General features: G+C 42.0%; 3 protein-coding genes across 4 annotated transcripts in view; all 3 read left to right on the top strand.

Moving 5' to 3' along the window:
- LOC129851306 (zinc finger protein GLIS2-like) overlaps positions 1-2,445 on the top strand; it is a 41,717-nt gene extending 39,272 nt beyond the window's left edge. The window contains exon 7 of the mRNA XM_055917754.1: positions 1-2,445. This exon is cut by the window's left edge and continues 1,018 nt beyond it. The gene's annotated coding sequence lies outside the window, so the exon portion shown is untranslated.
- A 366-nt stretch (positions 2,446-2,811) lies between these two features.
- On the top strand, positions 2,812-14,074 carry LOC129851307 (beta-1,3-galactosyltransferase 2-like). Its single transcript, XM_055917755.1, has 4 exons — positions 2,812-3,059; positions 10,674-11,184; positions 11,369-11,575; positions 11,798-14,074. The coding sequence occupies exons 1-4, from the start codon at positions 3,028-3,030 to the stop codon at positions 12,194-12,196; spliced, it is 1,149 nt and encodes a 382-aa protein (XP_055773730.1). The 5' UTR covers positions 2,812-3,027; the 3' UTR covers positions 12,197-14,074.
- A 3,513-nt stretch (positions 14,075-17,587) lies between these two features.
- LOC129851308 (beta-1,3-galactosyltransferase 2-like) lies at positions 17,588-21,445 on the top strand. Of its 2 annotated transcripts, none has more exons than XM_055917756.1 (5): positions 17,588-17,730; positions 18,978-19,321; positions 19,570-19,700; positions 19,806-20,195; positions 20,367-21,445. In XM_055917756.1, exons 1-5 carry the CDS (start codon positions 17,726-17,728, stop codon positions 20,577-20,579), a joined length of 1,083 nt encoding a protein of 360 aa, XP_055773731.1. In that variant the 5' UTR covers positions 17,588-17,725; the 3' UTR covers positions 20,580-21,445. The 2 variants fall into 2 exon arrangements, with proteins under 2 accessions (XP_055773731.1, XP_055773732.1); XM_055917757.1 differs by lacking the exon at positions 17,588-17,730 and adding an exon at positions 18,217-18,397.
- Positions 21,446-21,829: the final 384 nt, after the last annotated feature.

Below are 21,829 nucleotides of genomic sequence, written 5' to 3' on the forward strand. Positions count from 1 at the left end.
ATGGAATGTACCTCAAACATTCCCTGTGGACTTTTCCAATGGACTTTTCACAATGGACATCCCTAATTGACATTCCCAATTGATTTGTGTGGCAACGCAGTTGGATTCATGTAATCACCATTATGATGTAAAGAAGAAGCAGCTGTTATTGAGAGCATTGAGGTAATATGCTCCTGTATGTTTTGTTAGTCATCATTTGTATGCAGCACAGACCCTATGGACTATAACCGATAACAGCTACTGTTAGTCTGGATGGTCACTATAACAGTGGGTTTTATATCAGTGTCTTTAACTATTATGGCCACCAGGGGGAGGTAGAGAGTCAGGTAAATTCTGTCTAATCTTTCTAGCCTCACATCAGAACTGAATTGTTCTGTGTGGAAGTTGTCTGTAGCCACAGATCTTGGGTCAGCTTACCATCCTTAACCATTAGAAAATGCAAAACTGACCTTAGATCAGTGTCTAGGGCCAACTTTATTCTCCTTCCTCCCCCTCTACTCAGTCTCTAGACTCACAACAACAAACAGCCTTTAAAATCCCCTGTAGGGAATAAGCTCCCAAGGTTACAAGGTAGTCAGTGGAAATCTGCGGTACACACTACAGAGCGAACACAGTCTTGTTGAAGCATGTTGGATGTCAAACTACATTCTACATGCGTCTATGGGGTGGATTCTAACTTCCGCTTTAGTCAAACGTTGATGACAATGGGAGACTAAGTTAAAATGTAACTGGAAGTTTAGGATTCGGCTTTTTTTTTTACACAGGCAGGGTTAGTAAGGATAGCCTTCACTCATGTTACCCAGTTACCCTGGGGTCCTCTGAGCTAAAAATGTGGTATTTGGTTCCATTGTCATGTGACTGCCACCTGCATAGTGGTAAGGTTGGTTGCCAGGACGACAGAGGTGTGGTTTGGCTATGAAAGGCTATGATGTTTCGCTGACAATGACCCACACCTTCCTCTCACCTCAACCAACCTACTTGACCTGCAGTGGCTTCACACACCTAGGCTGCATCTGAAATGACACCCTATCCCCTGTATAGTATTCCCTAAAAGGTAGTGCACTGTAAAGGGAATAGGGTGCCATTTCAGGCGCACACCTCATGTTTTATAACTGACGATCAAATTCAATAACGTTGAATGAATTAAGCTTAAAATAACCTATATCTTGTATGTTTTTACCCTACAAATGGATCAAATCTGGTGTGGTCCCAACAGCAAACAGCCTTTAAAATCTTCTGTAGGGAATAGGCTCCTGAAGTTACAAGGTAATAAGTGGAAATGTTTGTATAGCTATGACATCTGTGTATTTTCATCACTTCTGCAAACAAGTAAAACAAGTTTTATTTGTCTTTCTGGTTAAGACGAGACGTTTCTGTTGAATGTTGAAGTTGATCCTCTCTCTACCGCAACTATCTTATTTCCTCACTTGGTGACAATGGATGTGTCCCAAATGGCACCCTATTCCCTATGTAGTGCGCTACTTTTGACCAGAGCCCTGGTCAAAAGTAGTGCACTACATAGGGAACAGGTTGTCATTTAGGGCGTATTCAAAGACAAGGATCCTATTTCAGGATCTACAAACCCAACGATGACGCATTAACCCTTTGTGCGACAGACATTTCTTAATAAAGCCTCATAAAAGTATTATTTGCTAATAGCTTATCCAACACAAGGTAGGGATTGTTATTTGATCTGCACAACTTACCTGGAATCCAGTATTATTGACCAAGTTAGGGATTTCTATTTGATCCAGGTTTTATTGTTTAGATAAGTAGACCCAATGTAAACAGAAGTGTGTACATTACTGTGTAGTACTTATAATAGCTTCATTATTTGTATTTATTCACAGACAAATCACTCAAAATAATATTTAGTCGTTGTTGAAAGTTGAATGTAACAATGTGTAACTCCACCATGCCAGTTGAATTTAAATGTAGTTACAACCAGGAACTGTAAGGTTGATTGGAAAAACACGAGACTTCAGGTTCCCATATTGAGGTAACACAGAAAGTACAAATAGGACAGAGGTGAATTTACATATGAAGTCTACATATGCACAAAGGGTTAACGTTAGACTATGGTCTACCTATTGCAGGCCAGCATCTGATATCATTTCTATCCTCGTTTGCACATTAAGATTTTCAATTATTATTATGTATTTTTTTATGTTTCCAAGTGCCTTGTATGTATCATAAGTGAAATATACTGAAAATACACACAGCACATTCAATGAAGTACAGGTACATGTAATGCAAATGTATAAATATAGGTATTTTTTCCAAAGGGTCAACACTTTACATGACTGACTGTTTAGAGTTGACAAAAGGTGTGATTGGTGACATCATAGCTTTGTGTGCTTTCAGTTTTTTTTACGAGGACTGTTAAACGGAAAATGTCGTTAATGACGAAGACGTGACGTCAATAAACAAAGATTAACAAATTAAGTGGCATTGTTGTGTCACCTGTGTGTGTGTGTGTTCATCAACTCTCCTGAGTTGTAGGCAAGTGGTGTGTTATTGTGTGTGTGTGTGTGTGTGTGTGTGTGTGTGTGTGTGTGTGTGTGTGTGTGTGTGTGTGTGTGTTCAGGCCTACTGTCTGCAATCAGTGTAAGAAAGAAAGATATTTCCTCTTAGCCTGACAACGTCCAAAGTCAACAAAACCATAACACTTTACAACACTGAAGCAGGCTCACACACACACACAACCCCCCACCTCCCCCACACACACTTGTTTCCTCATCTCTCCTCCTGCCCTCATCTCCTCCTCTGCCCTTCCCCTGTCGCACACTCGCCCTTCCCTGTAGGCTACAGAACACCTGTGAAGCTACAACAACTCCAGCATAGACCCATTGACGTGTGAGGCCCAGAGCCCACTGGAGTGTTCTACTGGATAGACCTGAAACACAGGGGAGGTGCTGGGATTGTCCTGGGTTGGTCATACACAAACACAGGAGGGGTGTTCTTTTCTTCACCAGTCACTGCCACAAGGATCCATGGTCTCTCTGAGGAGGAGAACTGGCTGCACTCATGGAGAAACAAGGAGGAAATGGATGTAAACGGTAAGCAAGCATAGCCAATGACATCTCTCTGCTCTTCTCAGGATAAACTAACTGACGTACAATCAACCAGTTCTAGATAATAGGGTCCAGTTTTACAGTGCTTTACAGTAACCAGTTACTAACTAGATCAACTGCACGTTACTTCTAGATAATAGGGTCCAGTTTTACAGTGCTTTACAGTAACCAGTTACTAACTAGATCAACTACACGTTACTTCTAGATAATAGGGTCCAGTTTTATAGGGCTTTACAGTAACCAGTTACTAACTAGATCAACTACACGTTACTTCTAGATAATAGGGTCCAGTTTTACAGTGCTTTACAGTAACCAGTTACTAACTAGATCAACTACACGTTACTTCTACACAATAGCGTCCAGTTTTACAGTAAATGTCCCAAATTGTATGTACGTGGTAGGCACAAAAGGTAAGAGGAACATATATGTGCGCTTCTCATTGCTTACTCAATCAATCCCATTTATTTATAAAACCATTTTTACATTGGCTGTAAAAAAGAGTGCTTTAAAGTAACCAGTTACTAACTAGATCAACTACATCATACTTCTGTATGTATTTACATGTTAGTAACTTCAGATAGACAGACACAGTGTCTACTCTAGAACCGAAGCCATAGATTTGAATAGGGTAACATTTACATAGAATATGTTGACATCAGGCCATTTCTATTGGCCCTAGTCATAAATAGAATGTTTGGCGTTCTCTGAGAAGATTGTCCCAATCTACCCTAAAAGGAGAAGAATACATAGCTGAAGAATGTATGTAATGATGTGGAAAATGTGCAGGTATATACTTAATTTATATACTTATTATGTACTTATTGAAATACATGAAATTAGCTGTACAGTGTATTAAAGATGTTCTCTTTGTCCAGATTGTATTTATAAGGCTATTTTTACAGCAGTAGTTGTCACAAAGTGCTTTGACAGTAGCATGGTGAGTCACTTCAAAGAAGCAGAAATATGCAAATAAGTCCAAATGAAATGAAATCAAACTTTATTTGTCACATGCGCGGAATACAACAGGTGTATTCACCTTACCGTGAAATGCTTACTTACAAGCCCTTAACCAACAATGCAGTTGTAAGAAAATAGAGTTAAGAAAATATTTACTAAATGAACTAAAGTAAAAAAAGAAAAAAGCAATTTTTATTTTATTTAATAACAATAATGACGCTATATACAGGGGGTACCGTTTCCGAGTCCAGGAGAAGACCTACTACGGTAAATTGCACTGTATTTTTCCAAAGAAGAGAAGGTGGGGTTTGAATAACGTATAACCTAGACAAAATACTCACAAGAGTAGGTTTACTGAGTTAAATGTAATGTTATTAAATGTTGTTTTGAGTGCCGACAGCAAACAACCTTTTAAGTAGACTGACAGGAAAGCATCGTGCGCAAATAGAAACCCAACATAGATCAAATCTGCTTCTCCTTCACAGTGAAAGCGATTCTCTTTTATCTGATCAGATATGAAAACAGTTCCCCTTATGACACTGATGAAGCCTTGTTAGGTGAAAACTAAAGATGGAATACATTTTAATTTACTTCACTGTAGATACAGAGTGGGAACCTTCCTCATGTTCCTATTCATAACGAATTACTGTTTTGGTCTTCAAGTGGGTTATGTCAATAATCTGTTCCTACATGTGCGCTGGGTTTTTCCCTTTTTCATTCACTGACTGTAGGCAGGTTTCCATTGACCCAGGTTTATTCGACAAAAGCAATGTTGCTAAAAAAACGATTGCGACATGGCAGATGGCATATTACAGGAGGTTGGTGGCACCGTAATTAGGGAGGACAGGCTCGTGGTAATGCCTGGAGCGGAATGAGTAGAACAGCATCAAACATATAGTTAGATGCCATTCCATTGGCTCTGCTCCAGCCCTCATTATGAGCCGTAATCCCCTCAGCAGCCTCCACTGTGACAGATATAGGAGAAACTTTCTGAACATGACAGCAGTGTAATTTTCTTTTGTCGAACTTTCTTTATTGCAACAATTGATTATTTTTCAACTATAAAAGTAATGTTTCTTTGCAGGACAATGATTGTCCTGACTTTCCATGGCACGGACCGTGGCGATATTTGCTGCCCCATATACATAGACATGGAATCACTGGTCACTTATTTCTGTAAATATTTTTTATTTATTTAATTAACTAGTCAAGTCAGTTAAGAACAAATTCTTATTCACAATAATGGCCTACCAAAAGGCAAAAGACTTCCTGCGGGAATGGGGGCTGGGATAAAAAAATATATATATATAATATATCGGACAAAACACACATCATGACACTAGTCACATTAACAATAATGTTTACATACTGCTTTACTAATTTCATATGCATATACTGTATTATTTTCTACTCTATTTTAGTTGACATGAGAATTATTAGAATATGGCAAATATTAGTAAATTATTGCATTCTATACATGCTAACTTTCGTAGGCTATAGGTGGGAAACAGATAGGTGGGAAGGCATACAGGATATCGACAATTTATTAACGCGCAATTCCCCTAAATGCGTAATCGAAACACTTCGACCACTAACTACATTTTTATTCAACACTAGAATTTTCCGAGAAGTTTTGTTTTCATCGACGTCGTTAGGTCCAGCTGTTTTTTCAAAACAATAAAGTTAAGTGGAAATGCACTCATTTATTTTCTACGCAAACTTTATACAAAAAATCACTGGACAAGTTAATGGAAACAGCTACTGACAACCCTTTCATTACGCCATGTCATTGTATGGGAGAATCTTAATTGCTTTGACTCCTCGTGTCCTTTCTCCTCGCTTCCTTTTCGAAACCTATTGGTTGAGAAAGTCAGAGGTCCCGCCATCCTGACTTTCTCCACCAATGGCTTTTGAGAACGAGGCGTGGCGAGAGTACGGGAGTCAAGGACATGTAAATATATTTATGCCTAACCCATCCTCTAAAACAGTATTTTCCAACTCTGGTTCTTCAGTTCTCTCGCCAGTACACATTTTCGTTGTAGCCCTAGACAAACACGCCTCCTTCAACTCATTGAGGGTTTGATGATTAGTTGACAAGTTGAATCAGGTGTGCTTGTCCAGGGTTACAATGAAAATGTGTACTGTTGGTGGTACTGGAGGAACAGGGTTGGGAAACACTGCTCTAGAAGAGCAGCTATATTCTAAGGAATGGTAGAGCCAAGCAACCTAAGCAAATATAGTTTTATGAATGACAGATGAGACATTTATATATCACTATTTTGACAGGTTCTAATGTACAGAAGCGTATCAAATCAAATTGTATTTTTCACATGCTTCGTAAACAACACGTGTAGACTAATAGTGAAATGCTTACTTACGGCCCTTCCCAACAATGCAGAGAGAATTTTTTTGAAATTATACAAATAATAATAACATCAGGAATAAATACACAATGAGTAACGATAACTTGGCTATCTACACAGGGTACCAGTACCAAGTCGATGTTCCGGGTGTACGAGGTAATTTAGATATGTACCTATTGGATAAAGTGACTAGGCAACAAGATAGATAATAAACAGTAGCAGCAGTGTATTTGATGAGTCAAACGAGTTAGTGCTAAAAGGGTCCATGCAGATAGTCCGGGTAGCTATTTGGTTAACTACCCTACAAAAAATATGTGGAAACCCCTTCAATTAGTGGATTCGGGCTATTTTAGCCACATCCGTTGCTGACAGGTGTAAAAAATGTAACACCCCGCCATGCAATCTCCATAGACAAACATTGGCAGTAGAATGGCCCATACTCAAGGGCTCAGTGACTTTCAAGGTGGCAGCGTCATAGGATGCTACCTTTTCAACATGTCAGTTCGTCAAATTTCGGCCCCGGTAGAGCTGCCCCGGTCAACTGTTATTGTCAAATGGAAAAGTCTAGGAGCAACAATGGCTCAGCCACGAAGTGGTAGGTCACACAAGCTTACAGAAAGGGACCGCCGAGTGCTGAAGCGCGTAGTGGGTAAAAATCGTCTGTCTTCGGTTGCAACACTCACTACCGAGTTCCAAACTGCCTCTGAAGCAACATCAGCACAATAACGGTTCATAGTGAGCTTCATGAAATGGGGTTTAATGGCCGAGCCACCGCACACAAGCCTAAGATCACCATGCACAATGCAAGCATCGGCTGGAGTTGTGTAAAGCTCGCTGCCATTGGCGGAGTGATGAATCACGCTTCACCATCTGGCAGTCCGACGGACAAATCTGGGTTTGGTGGATGCCAGGAGAACACTACCTGCCCCAATGCATAGTGCCAACTGTAAAGTTTGGTGGAGGAGGAATAGTGGTCTGGGGCTGTTTTTCATGGTTCGGGCTATGCCCCTTAGTTCCAGTGAAGGGAAATTGTAACGCTACAGCATACAGTGACATTCTATATGCTTCTGTGCCTTCCCAGAAAAGTGGAGAATGTTATAGCAGCAAAGGGGGGACCAACTCCATATTAATGCCCATGATTTTGGAATGAGATGTTCGAGGCGCAGGTGTCCACATACTTTTGGTCATGTAGTGTATTTCATCCAAGTCCTTGTGGTGAGATACACACTGTAGGTAGAGACAGTTGAGTTGTGTGTGTGTAGCAGTCTTATGGCTTGGGGGTAGAAGCTGTTCAGGGTCCTTTGGTTTCAGACTTGGTGCATCCGTACAGTTTGCAGTGCAGTAGCAGAGAGAGCAGTCTATTTTAACAGAATAGTACTCAGTGGCTGGAGTCTTTGACCATTTTTAGGGCCTTCCTCTGTCACCTCCTGAAATAGAGGTCCTGGATGGCAGGGAGCTCTGCCCCAGTGATGTACTGGGCCGGATGCACTACCTACCCTCTGTTGGGCATTAGGGCCAAGTGAAGATAAAAAAATAAAAAAATAAATGGTGATGGGGGATGGTACTTGGATTGTTTTTCACAGATAGTACTTTAAAACTTGAAATACTTTGAGAATAAAGTTGATTTTTAAATTTTTTAGAATAAAGTAAAAATACAATTTCGAGAATAAAGTGGCAATCTTTTGAGAATAGAGTGGCAATCTTTCGAGAATAAAGTGGCAATCCTTCGAGAATAAAGTGGCAATCTTTCGAGAATAGAGTGGCAATCTTTCAAGAATAGAGTGGCAATCCTTCGAGAATAAAGTGGCAATCTTTCGAGAATAGAGTGGCAATCTTTCGAGAATAAAGTGGCAATCTTTCGAGAACAGAGTGGCAATCTTTCGAGAATAAAGTGGCAATCTTTCGAGAATAAAGTGGCAATCTTTCGAGAATAAAGTGGCAATATTCGAGCATAAAGGCGTGGTTAAATTTCCAAATTAAAGTATGTATTGGGTTATTAATTGCATGCCTCCCTGGCTCCCTGTTGCTGTATGCGCCACAGCTGAAATGCATGAGTTAGATGACTGGTGAAACTATACTTTAGAACTGGCTTTAGTAACAAGGAAATCCTTGCTCTTTTAGCACATAATAACCAAATGATTAATAACTATTAAGACCTGGAAGAGGTTGTGCCACAGATTGAATGTTTCCAGAAGGAGGAACCACACGGACTTGGATGAGGTATTTTATCCAAGTCCGTGTGGAGACGGGCGGGTTGTGTGTGTTTGCAGGTGTGTGTGTGTGTGTGTGTGTGGGCGGTAAAAAGTTTGGGGCAAAACAAACAAATGGCCATCAATCTAATGATCTAATACACTCGTTCAAACAGGCGTCACGGGGCACTAATGCTTATCAATCTAATAACTCGCACGCACAAAATCACACCACGTTTCCCCCTGGCATTTTCAGACTATAAGCATACACTCATCTAACGGCTATGGTGTGTTAAGAGCACAAACAAAACACGATCTTGGCACTGTCACTGAATGCAAAGACAACTGTGATCTGAGTCCCTGTCCGTCTGCCCTCAGAATTTGCTTTGACGTTCTGCTGCGTAGCCTAGGCAAAAACCTTGCAAAAATTCGGTGCATAATGGCAACTATTAGCGACCATTGTGCTTTACTAACAGTAGTATTTCCCCCTTATGGCAACTATCCTTCTAACAAACATCGGCTAGTAGGACACGTGAGCACCCCCAATAAAACAAATTATTTTGGAATCCTGGAGACCGGGGGGCTAGGCGTGTGTGTGAATGGCCCATGTCAAACTGCTCTCCAAATTAGCTACAACACTGCTATTTTGCAGCCCATTATAAACCTATAGCGGCCCACTCGATTGAGTACCCTAGCCTGTAGGCTAATAGTGCGTTACAGTGGTCCAGTGAAAGTAAAGTATAGGCCTATCCGGCTGCGGGAGGCATGAACCAAGAAGAAGGGGTTTTACACAAGTGTCTGTAGGAGGAATTGCAACTCATTGACCACTCCTGCACGCGCAAACCAGCTAATCTGGTGCCTGTTTGAATGGATTCTCCCTTTCTTTAGAAAGTCATTGATCCAAATATAACCCTATTAGATAAATGATGATAGGCTATATGCTATAAAGAAATAATCACTGATCTGACATGACTTGGATGGTAGCCTAGGGTTTCCATCGGTCATTCCCTACAGGGACCCGCAATCCTTCTCCATGCAATCCGTGACCTACATTCACAAGATAATAAACTTAGGCCTATGAGGCTATATTATTGATTGTGTAGCCTACATAAAACATTCATGCCATTGCGCACAAATGTGCAAATTGACCGTTTGTTTCAACATATAGGCTGCTGGTCAAGCTGTTATTCTCTAAAGTATAGTATGCACGCTGTTGGTGTAACAGTATAACTTTACGTCCGTCCCCTCGCCCCGACCCGGGCGCGAACCAGGGACCCTCAGCAAGGCCGCGGCAGAGCAAGGGGAACCACTACTTCAAGGTCTTAAAGCGAGTGACGTAACCGATTGAAACGCTATTAGCGCGCACCACCGCTAACTAGCTAGCCATTTCACATCCGTTACATTGGCATACGCAGGGGATTGAGGACAACCTTATAGCGAATTTAAAGGGCACCATGACAGGGACTGATGCGTGCACCTCTGTCTCTTCGCGGTCTGGCAACTCACCATGGCTGTTCGGTAGAATGGTATTGCCTTGGCGATACGGTTTTGTGTGTTTATTCACACACACGCACACTTGCATACACACACACAACCCACTCTCTACCTATGTACTGTATGTAACCACACGGACTTGTGTGGTTCGAACCAGGTCCTAATACTTATAATAATATGATTATTATGTGCTAAAGGAGAAAGGATTTCCTTGCTACTAAAGCCAATTCTAAAGTATAGTTTCACCAGGTCATCTAACTCAGGTAGTATTTAAACAGAGACTCGCACAGCAACAGGGAGCCAGGGAGGCATGCAGTTAACCACATCCCCTATAGAAATATAAATATGAATATAAATATAACTGCGACTTTATTCTCAAAATGTCAACTTTATTCCCAAAATGTTGACTTTATTCTCGAAACAATTTGTTTATTTTATTCTCGAAATATTGACACTTTATTCTCAAAATCATCAAAAACCACCACCCATCGCCGTTTATTAAATGTTTATCTTCACTTGGCCCGAATACTCTTCCATACTAATGAGACCATGTTGATCTACCAATCTAACCTCTATTTTCTTCTTCTCCCATTTAGTCAAGTTATGGTCGAGAGCCCTGTACGACCACTGCGGTCTCTGGTGCGGTCGTGTTTCATCTTCCTCCTCTTCCTGTCCACGGTCATCGTGATCATCCTCTTAGGTTTTCCTGACAGCTCCTTCCAGACAGACTGGTGGAAAAACCTATCACTGTACACATACTACCGTAGATGGACCAACCCCGACCGCCCCCTTGGACCATCCCCAACCACCATTCCCCCAACCACAGTACCAGCCCCTCCCTCAACCACCATACGTCCGCTACCAACCAACCACTACCACTTTGGCTACCCTCGTAACTACCACTTCATCGTAGACGAACCGGACAAGTGTAATACCCAGACCCCGTTCCTGGTGCTGATAGTCCCCGTGGCGCCCGGTAACCTGGCGGCCCGGGACGCCATCCGCAGGACGTGGGGTAATGAGACCCTGGTGCAGGGGAAGAAGGTACAGACGCTATTCATGCTAGGACTTCCTGGAGGATCAGGTGCCCAGGAGCTGCAGGAGAAGGTTGGTCTTGATTGTTTTAGCTTTTTTTAGTGTTGTGTTTACTTTTTTTAAAGTGTATTGGGGTTGTTAGTATTTAAATAGGATTTAATTTTGATTTGACTGTGACTTGAGCTGACCTAACTTTGACTTTGACTCGACTTTGTCTTGACTTGACTTTGTCTTGACTCTTGACTTTGATTTGAAGGTGAACCAGGAGAGCCAGGTGCATCATGATCTACTCCAGAGCAACTTCCTGGACTCCTACCTCAACCTCACCATTAAGACCATGGTGATTATGGACTGGCTGGCCACCCACTGCACCAATGCCACCTACGCCATGAAGATCGACTCAGACATGTTCCTCAACGTAGAGAACCTGATGACTATGTTGCTGAGACCGGACGTCCCCAAGGTTAACTTTATTTGTATTTTATTCAACCCAACCTCCACCTCTTCCACCTCCACAGCTTTATTACTATAACTGTCTGTCTGTCTGTCTGTCTGTCTGTCTGTCTGTCTGTCTGTCTGTCTGTCTGTCTGTCTGTCTGTCTGATTTACAGTTTATTCTTTTTTTTCACATTATAAATCTTTAATAATTCTATACAAAGATGAAATTCCTTTCCTATTTCCCAAGGTGAACTACCTGACGGGGATGCTGATGTGGGATCGACCCGTAATCCGGAACCCCAACTCCAAATGGTATGTTCCGGTAGAGATGTTAGCCGACAACCGATACCCGACCTACACACTTGGTATGGGATACGTCTTCTCCAACGACCTGCCGGAGAGGTTCGTGGAGGTATCCAAGGACATCAAGCTTTTTAATATAGAAGACGCCTATGTTGGCGCCTGTATGAAGAAACTGGGCCTCTCGCCCACAAACTCACCAAATCCTTGGCAATGGAAGGCCTATCTCGGCAAGTACAATCGCTGTGAATTTTCCAAAGTCATCACCTATATTTTGAGCCGCTCGTCCCAGATAGTGGACTACTGGATGGACCTGAAGAAGACACCTGGTTCACCCTGTTCCTAGACACTGATCTAGGGTCCATTTTGTATTTTTCATCCTCATGGTAGAGTCTAAGTCTTTAGATAGCCAAACAGATATATACACCTGTATATATCGCTGAAAAAACATTGCTGTAGCTCTGCCACCTTCCACCTCAGATGCGGAAGGCTGACATCGGAGGATGTGGTGGATTGAGATGCAGCCCATGCAATACAACAGATATCTCTAGCTTAAACAGACAGTTTCTGATGGGAATTTTTTTATTAAGCTTATTCAATTTCCGCGCGGACATTGACTCTAGTACTAGTACTAAGATTCAGGGACTCTATCAGTGTCTGAGGGGCAACTTAGGTAGGGCGGCAGGTAGCTGAGCGACTAGAGTGTTGTGCCAGTAACTGAAAGGTTGCTAGTTCAAATCCCCTAACAGACAAGGTGAAAAAGATCTGTCGATGTGCCCTTGAGCAAGGCACTTAACCATAATTTCTTCAATGTTGACCTTGGCTGTAACCGCATTCTTGTGGGGAGTTGAGATATGCAAAAAAAACGTTTTAATTTCAAACGTGTATAAAACACACTTTTAGATGTGTGAACCAGAACAAATATAAGCACCCACTGGCTCCTGGAGCACCTTGTTAGGACTCAATTCCCCATAATGACATTGGGTAGGGTAGGAAATAAAGATGGGTGGTGGTGGTGGGTCTGGTCGGGATGATGAAGTTAGGTCATTGAGTAGTTCTTACTTTCAAAGTCTTCATTTACAATGGTGGAACATACTTTACAAAGGGATCTTTTGGGATTTTGGGATTCCGAATCTCAGGAATCCAAACAAATCCAGACAGAGGATGGCATCAGCATCTGTCTAGTCTCTTGTGATAGATTAACACTTTCACAGGCCAAAACTCACATGAGATTTGTCTCTGTTCACATGAGATTTGTCTCTGCTCACACGAGATTTGTCTCTGCCCACACGAGATTTGTCTCTGTGTAACATGGTCATCTGTCTGCCAAATTCCATTCTGTTGGTTCTAGAAACCAGTTGGGTAACCTGTAAGAAACACTGGTGAGAACCAAAAGCCATCCATTATGAATAATTCTGTCTCTAACTCTCAAAAACAATTGAAAGGAAGATTATTCTGTACATAAAAAAAAGAGTTTTGTTACATCATTCACTTTGCCTAGTGAATTAACAGTAGCCCTAGACCTAGACCATGCCCAAACCAAGTAGACCGATATAACAGTATTGAATATTTAACAGCATAAGATATTTATTTTACTGGGTGAGTTCTTTTTCAATTCAGCGACATCTACATGAATAATTAAGTCACATATATTGTTCAACAAAGCCTCTTTTTATATCGGCATCAGTAAATTAAGTCACAGATAATGTTACACAAAGCCTCTCTCATCCTGTTTGCTTAGCATGACACTGTTCAAAGGCTGTTTGACTTCTATGTACGTATTGCACAATTTATTTATTTGCAGAACTGTTGACTAAAGCCTGGACTAGAATAAGGTGTGTTCCATTGCCAATGAAAGGAGTTCTGTTCTGTTCTCAACTTACACAATGAATAGAGTTTTTCTCAACTTACACAATAAAGGAGGAGTCCATCATTATTCTCAATGTCTGATGACTGGTGTAACAAAATAAGATGATATGAGCAATGATGATATCATAAATTTAAAGCACTTTGAGATTATTTATGTTATGAAAAGCACAATAAAAGTTCAATAAATGATTTTTATTATTACGATCATAATCATTGACATGGTGAATGCATTGCAGTTGACAACAGGGATCTTTAAAAAAAAAAGAAGAGAGACAGGGTTTAACTGTCAGAGGTTTGTCTCGAAGAAGAAAGGCTCTGTCCGAAATGTTGACAATAAAGGCTACTTAATACTCTGCTCTCATGTGTTGGTTTCTCTTGTCCTACCAAATAAACTACCTGATGGAAGGAAAGTGGGCACATCCCAAATGGCACCCTATTTCCTATATAGTGTACTACTACTACCCATAGGGCTGGACAAAAATAAGGCACTATATAGGGAATAGGGTGCCATTTGGAACACAAACAGTTATTGTGGTGAGAGAAAAGGATGAAGAGTAAGAGGTGAAGAGGAAACAAATACCATTGCTGAGAGTCATTCAAATCGTCAGGCAGGCCGGCAGGCTGGCAGTCCGGCAGGCAGTATAGGACCTCATTTATATTCTTATACGTTGCCGAAGCCTTCCAGATCTTACAATGACTACATAGGTATTTTAACTATCAGCTAACCACATATGTTATAGCAATTTGTCAGTCGTTGACGTGGCTTGCAACCAGTGGTTGTTGCGTCGCCTCGACAGCTGTGGAGCGCACCCTAGGTCTGTCAGACCTCTCTATCTGCTTGGTATAGTTAGGTCATAACAAACCAGACCACCCATAACTAATGCCGTGTTCAAGTGCTAGTTGGAACTAGGCAACTCTGACATTTCAGACTTGCTAACTAATAGTTGTAGTTATACACGTGCTGCTTTAAACTAATCAGCAAGTCGGACATTTCTGAGTTTCCTAATTCCGTCTAGCATGTGAACGCGGCAACATTCAGCGGGGTGCAATCATTACTCAGATGATTACCGTTTACGCCAAAGGAAAAAGAAAAAAAAAGAGTTTATATTGGACAAATTCAGGTAGGTCCCTCCCTGTTTCGTTCCGTTTGCTCCCGTTTGTCTACTAAATGGTAAACGGTTTCCGTAATGAATACACCCCGGCCTTAAGCCTCATGTCCACCAGATTGCTTTCCAGCGGAAGTCATTCATTTTCAATGGAGCAGTCAGCAACGTTGAGTTGGGGATGCTGCACTAGGCTGCGGTGCGTTCTGTGTACCGCATGCGTTAAATATTTTAAACTCGTGCGTTGCGTTACCGTGCAGTGGTACAAACATAAGTTCATAAACAGTCAAGCCAGTTAGTAAGCTATCTAACTACAAAGCTAACCACTTTGTTAGATACACTACCAAAAGTTTGTGGACACCTGCTCGTCGAACATCTCATTCCAAAATCATGGGCATTAATATAGAGTTGGTCCCTCCTTTGCTGATATAACAGACTACACTCTTATGGGAAGGCTTTCCACTCGATCTTGGAACATTCCTGTGGGGACTTGCTTCTATTCAGCCACAAGAGCATTAGAGGTTGGGGACTGATGTTGGGCGATTAGGCTTGGCTCGCAGTCTGCGTTCCAATTCATCCCAAAGTTGTTCGATGGGATTGAGGTCAGGGCTCTGTCCAGGCCAGTCAAGTTCTTCCACACCGAACTCGACAAACCATTTCTGTATGGACTTCGCTTTGTGCATGGGGACAATGTCACGCTGAAACAGGAAAGTGCCTTCCCAAAATTATTGCCACAAAGTTAGAAGCACAGAATTGTCTAGAATGTCATTGTATTGTGTTCAGTGTTAAGATTTCCCTCCACTGGAACTAAGGGGTCTAGCCCGAACCATGAAAAACAGCCCCAGACCATTATTCCTCCTCCACCAAACTTTACATTTGGCACTATGTGATGCAAAGTGTCAGCTATATACATTTGAAGTTTACATACACTTAGGTTGGAGTCATTAAAACTTGTTTTTCAACCACTCCACAAATTTCTTGTTAACAAACTATAGTTTTGGCAAGTCGGTTAGAACATCTACTTTGTGCATGACACAAGTCATTTTTTCAACAATTGTTTACAGACAGATTATTTCACTTATAATTCACTGTATCACAATTCCAGTGCGTCAGAAGTTTACATACACGAAGTTGACTGTGCCTTTAAACAGCTTGGAATATTCCAGAAAATTATGTCATGGCTTTGGAAGCTTCTGATATGCTAATTGACATCATTTGAGTCAATTGGAGGTGTACCTGTGGATGTATTTCAAGGCCTACCGTCAAACGCAGTGCCTCTTTGCTTGATATCATGGGAAAATCTAAAGAAATCAGCCAAGACCTCAGAATTTTTTTTGTAGACCTCCACAAGTCTGCTTCATCCTTGGGAGCAATTTCCAAACACCTGAAGGTACCACGTTCATCTGTACAAACAATAGTACGCAAGTATAAACACCATGGGACCACGCAGCCGTCATACCACTCAGGAAGGAGACGCGTTCTGTCTCCTAGAGATGAACGTACTTTGGTGCGAAAAGTGCAAATCAATCCCAGAACAACAGCAAAGGACCTTATGAAGATGCTGGAGGAAACAGGTACAAAGTATCTATATCCACAGTAAAACTAGTCCTATATCGACATTACCTGAAATACCGCTCAGCAAGGAAGAAGCCACTGCTCCAAAACCGGCATAAAAAAACAAGACTACAGTTTGCAACTGCACATGGGGACAAAGATCGTACTTTTTGAAGAAATGTCCTCTGGTTTGATGAAACAAAAATAGAACTGTTTGGCCATAATAATCATTGTTATGTTTGGAGGAAAAAGGAGGAGGCTTGCAAGCTGAAGAACACCATCCCTACCGTGAAGCACGGGGGTGGCAGCATCATGTTGTGGGGGTGCCTTGCTGCAGGAGGGACTGGTGCACTTCACAAAATAGATGGCATAATGGGGGAAAATTATGTGGATATATTGAAGCAACATCAAGACATCAGTCAGGAAGTTAAAGCTTGGTCGCAAATGGGTCTTCCAAATGGACAATGACCCCAAGCATACTTCCATAGTTGTGGCAAAATGGCTCAAGGACAACAAAGTCAAGGTATTGGAGTGGCCATCACAAAGCCCTGACCTCAATCCTATAGAACATTTGTGGGCAGAACTGAAAAAGCGTGTGCGAGCAAGGAGGATTACAAACCTGACTCAGTTACACCAGCTCTGTCAGGAGGAATGGGCCAAAATTCCCCCAATTTATTGTGGGAAGGTTGTGGAAGGCTACCCGAAATGTTTGACACAAGTTAAACAATTTCAAAGTAATGCTACCAAATACTAATTGGGTGTATGTAAACTTCTGACCCACTGGGAATGTGATGAAAGAAATAAAAGCTGAAATAAATCATTCTCTCTACTATTATTCTGACATTTCACATTCTTAAAATAAAGTGGTGATCCTACCTGAGCTAAGACAGCAAATTTTTTACGAAGATTAAATTTCAGGAATTGTGAAAAACTGAGTTTAATTAAATGTATTTGGCTAAGGTGTATTTAAACTTCTGACTTCAACTGTACAATACATTTCTATATGGAACTTTATAGAATGCTAAAATGCAAATATATGACGTAGAACAGATATACTTTTCAGTCAGGGCAATCTTTTCAGCTCTATACAATACATTTATATCTGTCAGTTGTGGCCTCTCCTGACCTGGAGCCAGGTACGCTGCTAGCTGAGTGTACGGTGTGTGGGAGGGGCTGCGAAGAATAAAAAACAAAAAGCACCCAACCTACAGTGGCTCCTCCTCTACCTGTGGGCGGCCAATTCTTTGCTCATATCACCGTCGACAACATACATTGAGGAAGGAGAAAGAAGACGTCAATCGTGTCCCAAGCCCGTTGAGAGTCATGAACCGGATTTACCAACAGACAACATGAGGTATGTGTCAATTAAAGCTGGAGTTTGTTTGTAGACATTGCGACATTATTTTGAGGGTGTGTATCAGGTATATTTCACGCTATCGCGATCCAGTCCATAAGGGATTACGATTACACTGAACGTCATAAAATATAGTTTCCCGGTTCTAGAGTAAATTACTGGATGTGCGCAAACTTTAGTTCCAGCCTATGCCAGTCCAGCGCTAACACGCCTTACTCAAATAAACCGACTGAAGACACAATGATGACAGGTGTTTTAGTGCTGGGGTGTAACAACAGCCAGCACACCTAGTCAATAGAGCGGTGTTGGATATCCAAGGTCTAGGGGTGGGCAATTCCAGTCCTAGAGGGCCTGATTGGTGTCCCCGTTTTGCCCCAACTAACACACCTGACTCCAATAATCACCTAATCATGATCTTCAGTTTAGAATGCAATTTGATTAATCAGCTGTGTTTGCTAGGGATGGAGAAAAAGTGTGACACCAATCAGGGCCCGAGGACTGGAGTTGCCCACCCCTGGACTTCTAACACTTGTCTGTCTTTATACGATTTAATTATGTGATTGTCAGACAGCCAAGGAATAGTTATTGTAGTCCAACTACACCACCAGTACACCAGACGCAATTGTCTTCGTAACAACCTCATGTAAAAAGGGCAAAGCAAACCGTGGTAATGCAATATAGCCTACTCTTGGTGCGTTCAAGACACCTGATAACATGACGCTGCTGCAACAGATGCTGCGTTCAAAACAACTGGGACTCGAAAAAAAAGTTCTCAGTTCTGAACACGGCATCTGTTGCAGCAGCGTCATGTTATCTCTAATTTCTTTCTTTTTATAGTTTATCAATCTGTCTCATCATGCACCAATGACCAGTGACCATCTGTAACTACTGTATGTTGCACCAGAGATGGCTACTGTGAAAACCTCAACTTTGATTTCACGCTGTTCAACTGCACATAACACAATGCCACTTCTCTTTTAGGCAGGCTATATTTTTTTAATTGATAACTGCAGACATGCACATATCACTTGGTCTTATAGAGGTATAGTATATGAGAGATCAATTACAAATATTAATATTCATCTTAACAATATATTCATGACTTATATTTCTTGTTTGCTGTGTAAGGGGTGATTTCAAGAAATGTTTATACATTCAAATGGTCCTTATGTACAACAGTGTGGCAAGAACCATTGACCTACGAACCATTGACCCCTCTCACTCTTTCTATCCTTTCTCTCCATCAGCCCAGCTCTGATGCAATCTTGTACAGCCCTTTCCAGAAGGCTGTATACAAGACCCTGTTTTCTATTCATCCTGGTGGCAGTGGCTGTCGTGACCTACACCACCTTCGCCTTGAATTGGTGGAATGACCCACAGCGACCCTCGGTGAATTTCACTGGAAAGACTCCTGATGATGATCAGGTGAACACGCGTGTCTTGACCAATCGGAATGGTGTCCAATGGGAGGATCCCGGGCGGTACCACGTGGCATACCCGCGGGGGTACAAATTCGTAATGGATGAGCCGGAGAAGTGTCGGACCGGGAATCGGGCCCCGTTCCTGGTGCTGATGGCCCCCGTGGCGCCTGGTAACCTTACTGGAAATTTCACACAAGATTAACACATTCTGTTTGCAATTCCAACATGGCATGTGAAGTGACTTGATAACCTGTTTCCAATACATTTGAAATGTATTTAAGAACTAAAAATGCAATCCAAACTTGCTTTTTTTTTCAGGTGTTTGTGAAAGCCGACTGGAAGAAATTGTTACAGTAAAATGTGTTATTGTGTAATTATTGTATTTCCAACATGTTTTTAACATGTACATTTCCGTTAGGTAACCTGGCCGCCCGGGACGCCATCCGCAGGACGTGGGGTAATGAGACCCTGGTGCAGGGGAAGAAGGTACAGACGCTATTCATGCTAGGACTTCCTGGAGGATCAGGTGCCCAGGAGCTGCAGGAGAAGGTTGGTCTTGATTGTTTTAGCTTTTTGTGGGTGTTTTTTTTAAGTGTGTTGGGCTTGTTAATATTTAAATAGTTTGATTTGAGTTGATTCTGATCTGATTCGAAGGTGAACCAGGAGAGCCGGGCGCACCATGACCTCCTCCAGAGCGACTTCAAGGACACCTACCATAACCTGACCATCAAGACCATGGTGATCCTCGAGTGGCTCGTCTCGCGGTGCCCCGAGGCCTCCTACGCCATGAAGATTGACTCAGACGTGTTCCTCAACGTCCAGAACCTTGTCTCCATGCTGGTCAACCCTGACACTCCCAAACAGAACTACATGACCGGTCTAGTCTGGTGGCACAGCCCGGTGCTGAGAAACCCCAACAATAAGTTCTTCCTTCCTTATGAGGTGATGGCTGAGTCGGAGTATCCCCCGTACCCTCTGGGGTTTGGCTACATCATGTCAATGGACCTCCCCAAGAAGATCATGGGGGTCTCTCCACAGATCAAGGTTTGTTGATCTACTGTATTTTGCCAAACAAATGTTCCTATGTATGGGACTTAAAGTATTCTTCTTTATTTCTCTCATTCATTGGTAACACTTTATTATTATGTAGCATTCACAAAGCATGTCATTATTTAATTAATCCTGCCATTCATCCATCCATTAATTTATTTCAAGCCCATCTACATCGAGGATGCCTACCTGGGGATGTGTCTGAAGCGACTGGGCATCTCCCCCACCAATCCTCCCAGCAAGTCGCTCTTTGTTGTCAACCCCATCTACAGCTATGGACGCTGCAAACTGTCCACTGTGGTTGCCGTGACGACGACCAAAGTGAGCCAGCTGCTGAGGTACTGGCAGGACTACACAAGGCCCGGCCCGCCGTGCTGAGAGGGTAATCACCACAGCAACCATTACTTCTTCCTGTTTGGAAAATGGATTTCATGAAGACACTTCCTGTATGTTTCCCTTCCTGGAAATGTTGAATTGGAACTTTGGGTAAGAGACATTAGCTCTTGCATAAGAGACATCCGTTCAGTCTTGTTGGGAGATCCATAGGTTGTTTGGTATTTTGCTAATGTATGCCTCAACCCCTCCCTTTACATTGACTGTGGTGCAGTGAAGGTGGATAGGTTTTGGAGAGGGCTTATTGGGCCTGTCTCAATACCTTTTAACTGTCACATGCTGCAACAAAAAGAGCCCAAGCTGCATATTTGTATAATACCTTAGAACCTTAAGACTGGATCCTATCAAATCTGCGCCAGCCGACACCCGCATAGTGGTTGTATTGGTGGTGTCGCAGGTGGCACTGTCAAATCCACAAGCGGCTCCCGGCATTATACCTAAAGTGGACATTGCCATTGGCTGCAAGGAGTTGCACAATGGAAATCCCATGCAGCCTTGTTTCCAAGTTTGTCAACACTTTACTTGACACCAGCGCCATAACACGGTCGTAACCATGTCATAACAGCTGACATAACTTGTAATAATATGGTCATAACACTGTCATGACATATAGTTAGACCTTTTGTGACATATTGTGTAATTTTAACGGCTGGTTATGACACATTAGTGTCAACCTACCACACAAGGCAATAGCCTACGTGTCAACAGTATGTTTATGTTATATATACACTACCGTTGAGAAATTTGGAGTTACTTAGAAATGTCCTTGTTTTGGGAAAAAAAAACATTTTTTGTCCATTAAAAAAACATCAAATTGATCATAAATAAAGTGTAGACATTGTTGTAAATGACTCATGTTGCTGGAAATGGCAGATTTTTAATGGAATATCTACATAGGCGTACAGAGGCCCATTATCACAGGGATGCAAACTAGTCACCTTCTGGTGAAATTTTTCGTTTTGAATCCAAAATAGGTGACCCATGTGATTTGTGTAGATCCGATGAGAAAATTTGTGTTTGGGGTTGGATCACTACTGGCTGTAAGCGAACAAGTATGTGCAATACTGTCTGTATCCCAGGCTCAGCCAATCGTTTATGCAACAACAGAATGCAGCGCAGCAAGCAACTGAAGATGCAACCAATTTGCTAGTTACATATAGTGTTGCCAACTTAGCGACTTTGACGCTATATTTAGCAAGTATTCAGACCCCTTTAGCAACACATTTTCAAAAAAA

This window comes from Salvelinus fontinalis, chromosome 3 (assembly GCF_029448725.1).
Source record: "Salvelinus fontinalis isolate EN_2023a chromosome 3, ASM2944872v1, whole genome shotgun sequence".
NCBI lineage: Eukaryota > Metazoa > Chordata > Actinopteri > Salmoniformes > Salmonidae > Salvelinus > Salvelinus fontinalis.

Excerpts from the sequence above, each read along its gene's own strand:
- LOC129851307 (XM_055917755.1), top strand. The coding sequence starts at position 3,028 with ATGGAGAAACAAGGAGGAAATGGATGTAAACG. Across the intron at positions 3,060-10,673 it reads GGAGGAAATGGATGTAAACG|TCAAGTTATGGTCGAGAGCC; the intron begins GTAAGCAAGCAT and ends TCTCCCATTTAG. Across the intron at positions 11,576-11,797 it reads TGAGACCGGACGTCCCCAAG|GTGAACTACCTGACGGGGAT; the intron begins GTTAACTTTATT and ends CTATTTCCCAAG.
- LOC129851308 (XM_055917756.1), top strand. Across the intron at positions 19,322-19,569 it reads GATGGCCCCCGTGGCGCCTG|GTAACCTGGCCGCCCGGGAC; the intron begins GTAACCTTACTG and ends CATTTCCGTTAG. Across the intron at positions 19,701-19,805 it reads CCCAGGAGCTGCAGGAGAAG|GTGAACCAGGAGAGCCGGGC; the intron begins GTTGGTCTTGAT and ends TCTGATTCGAAG.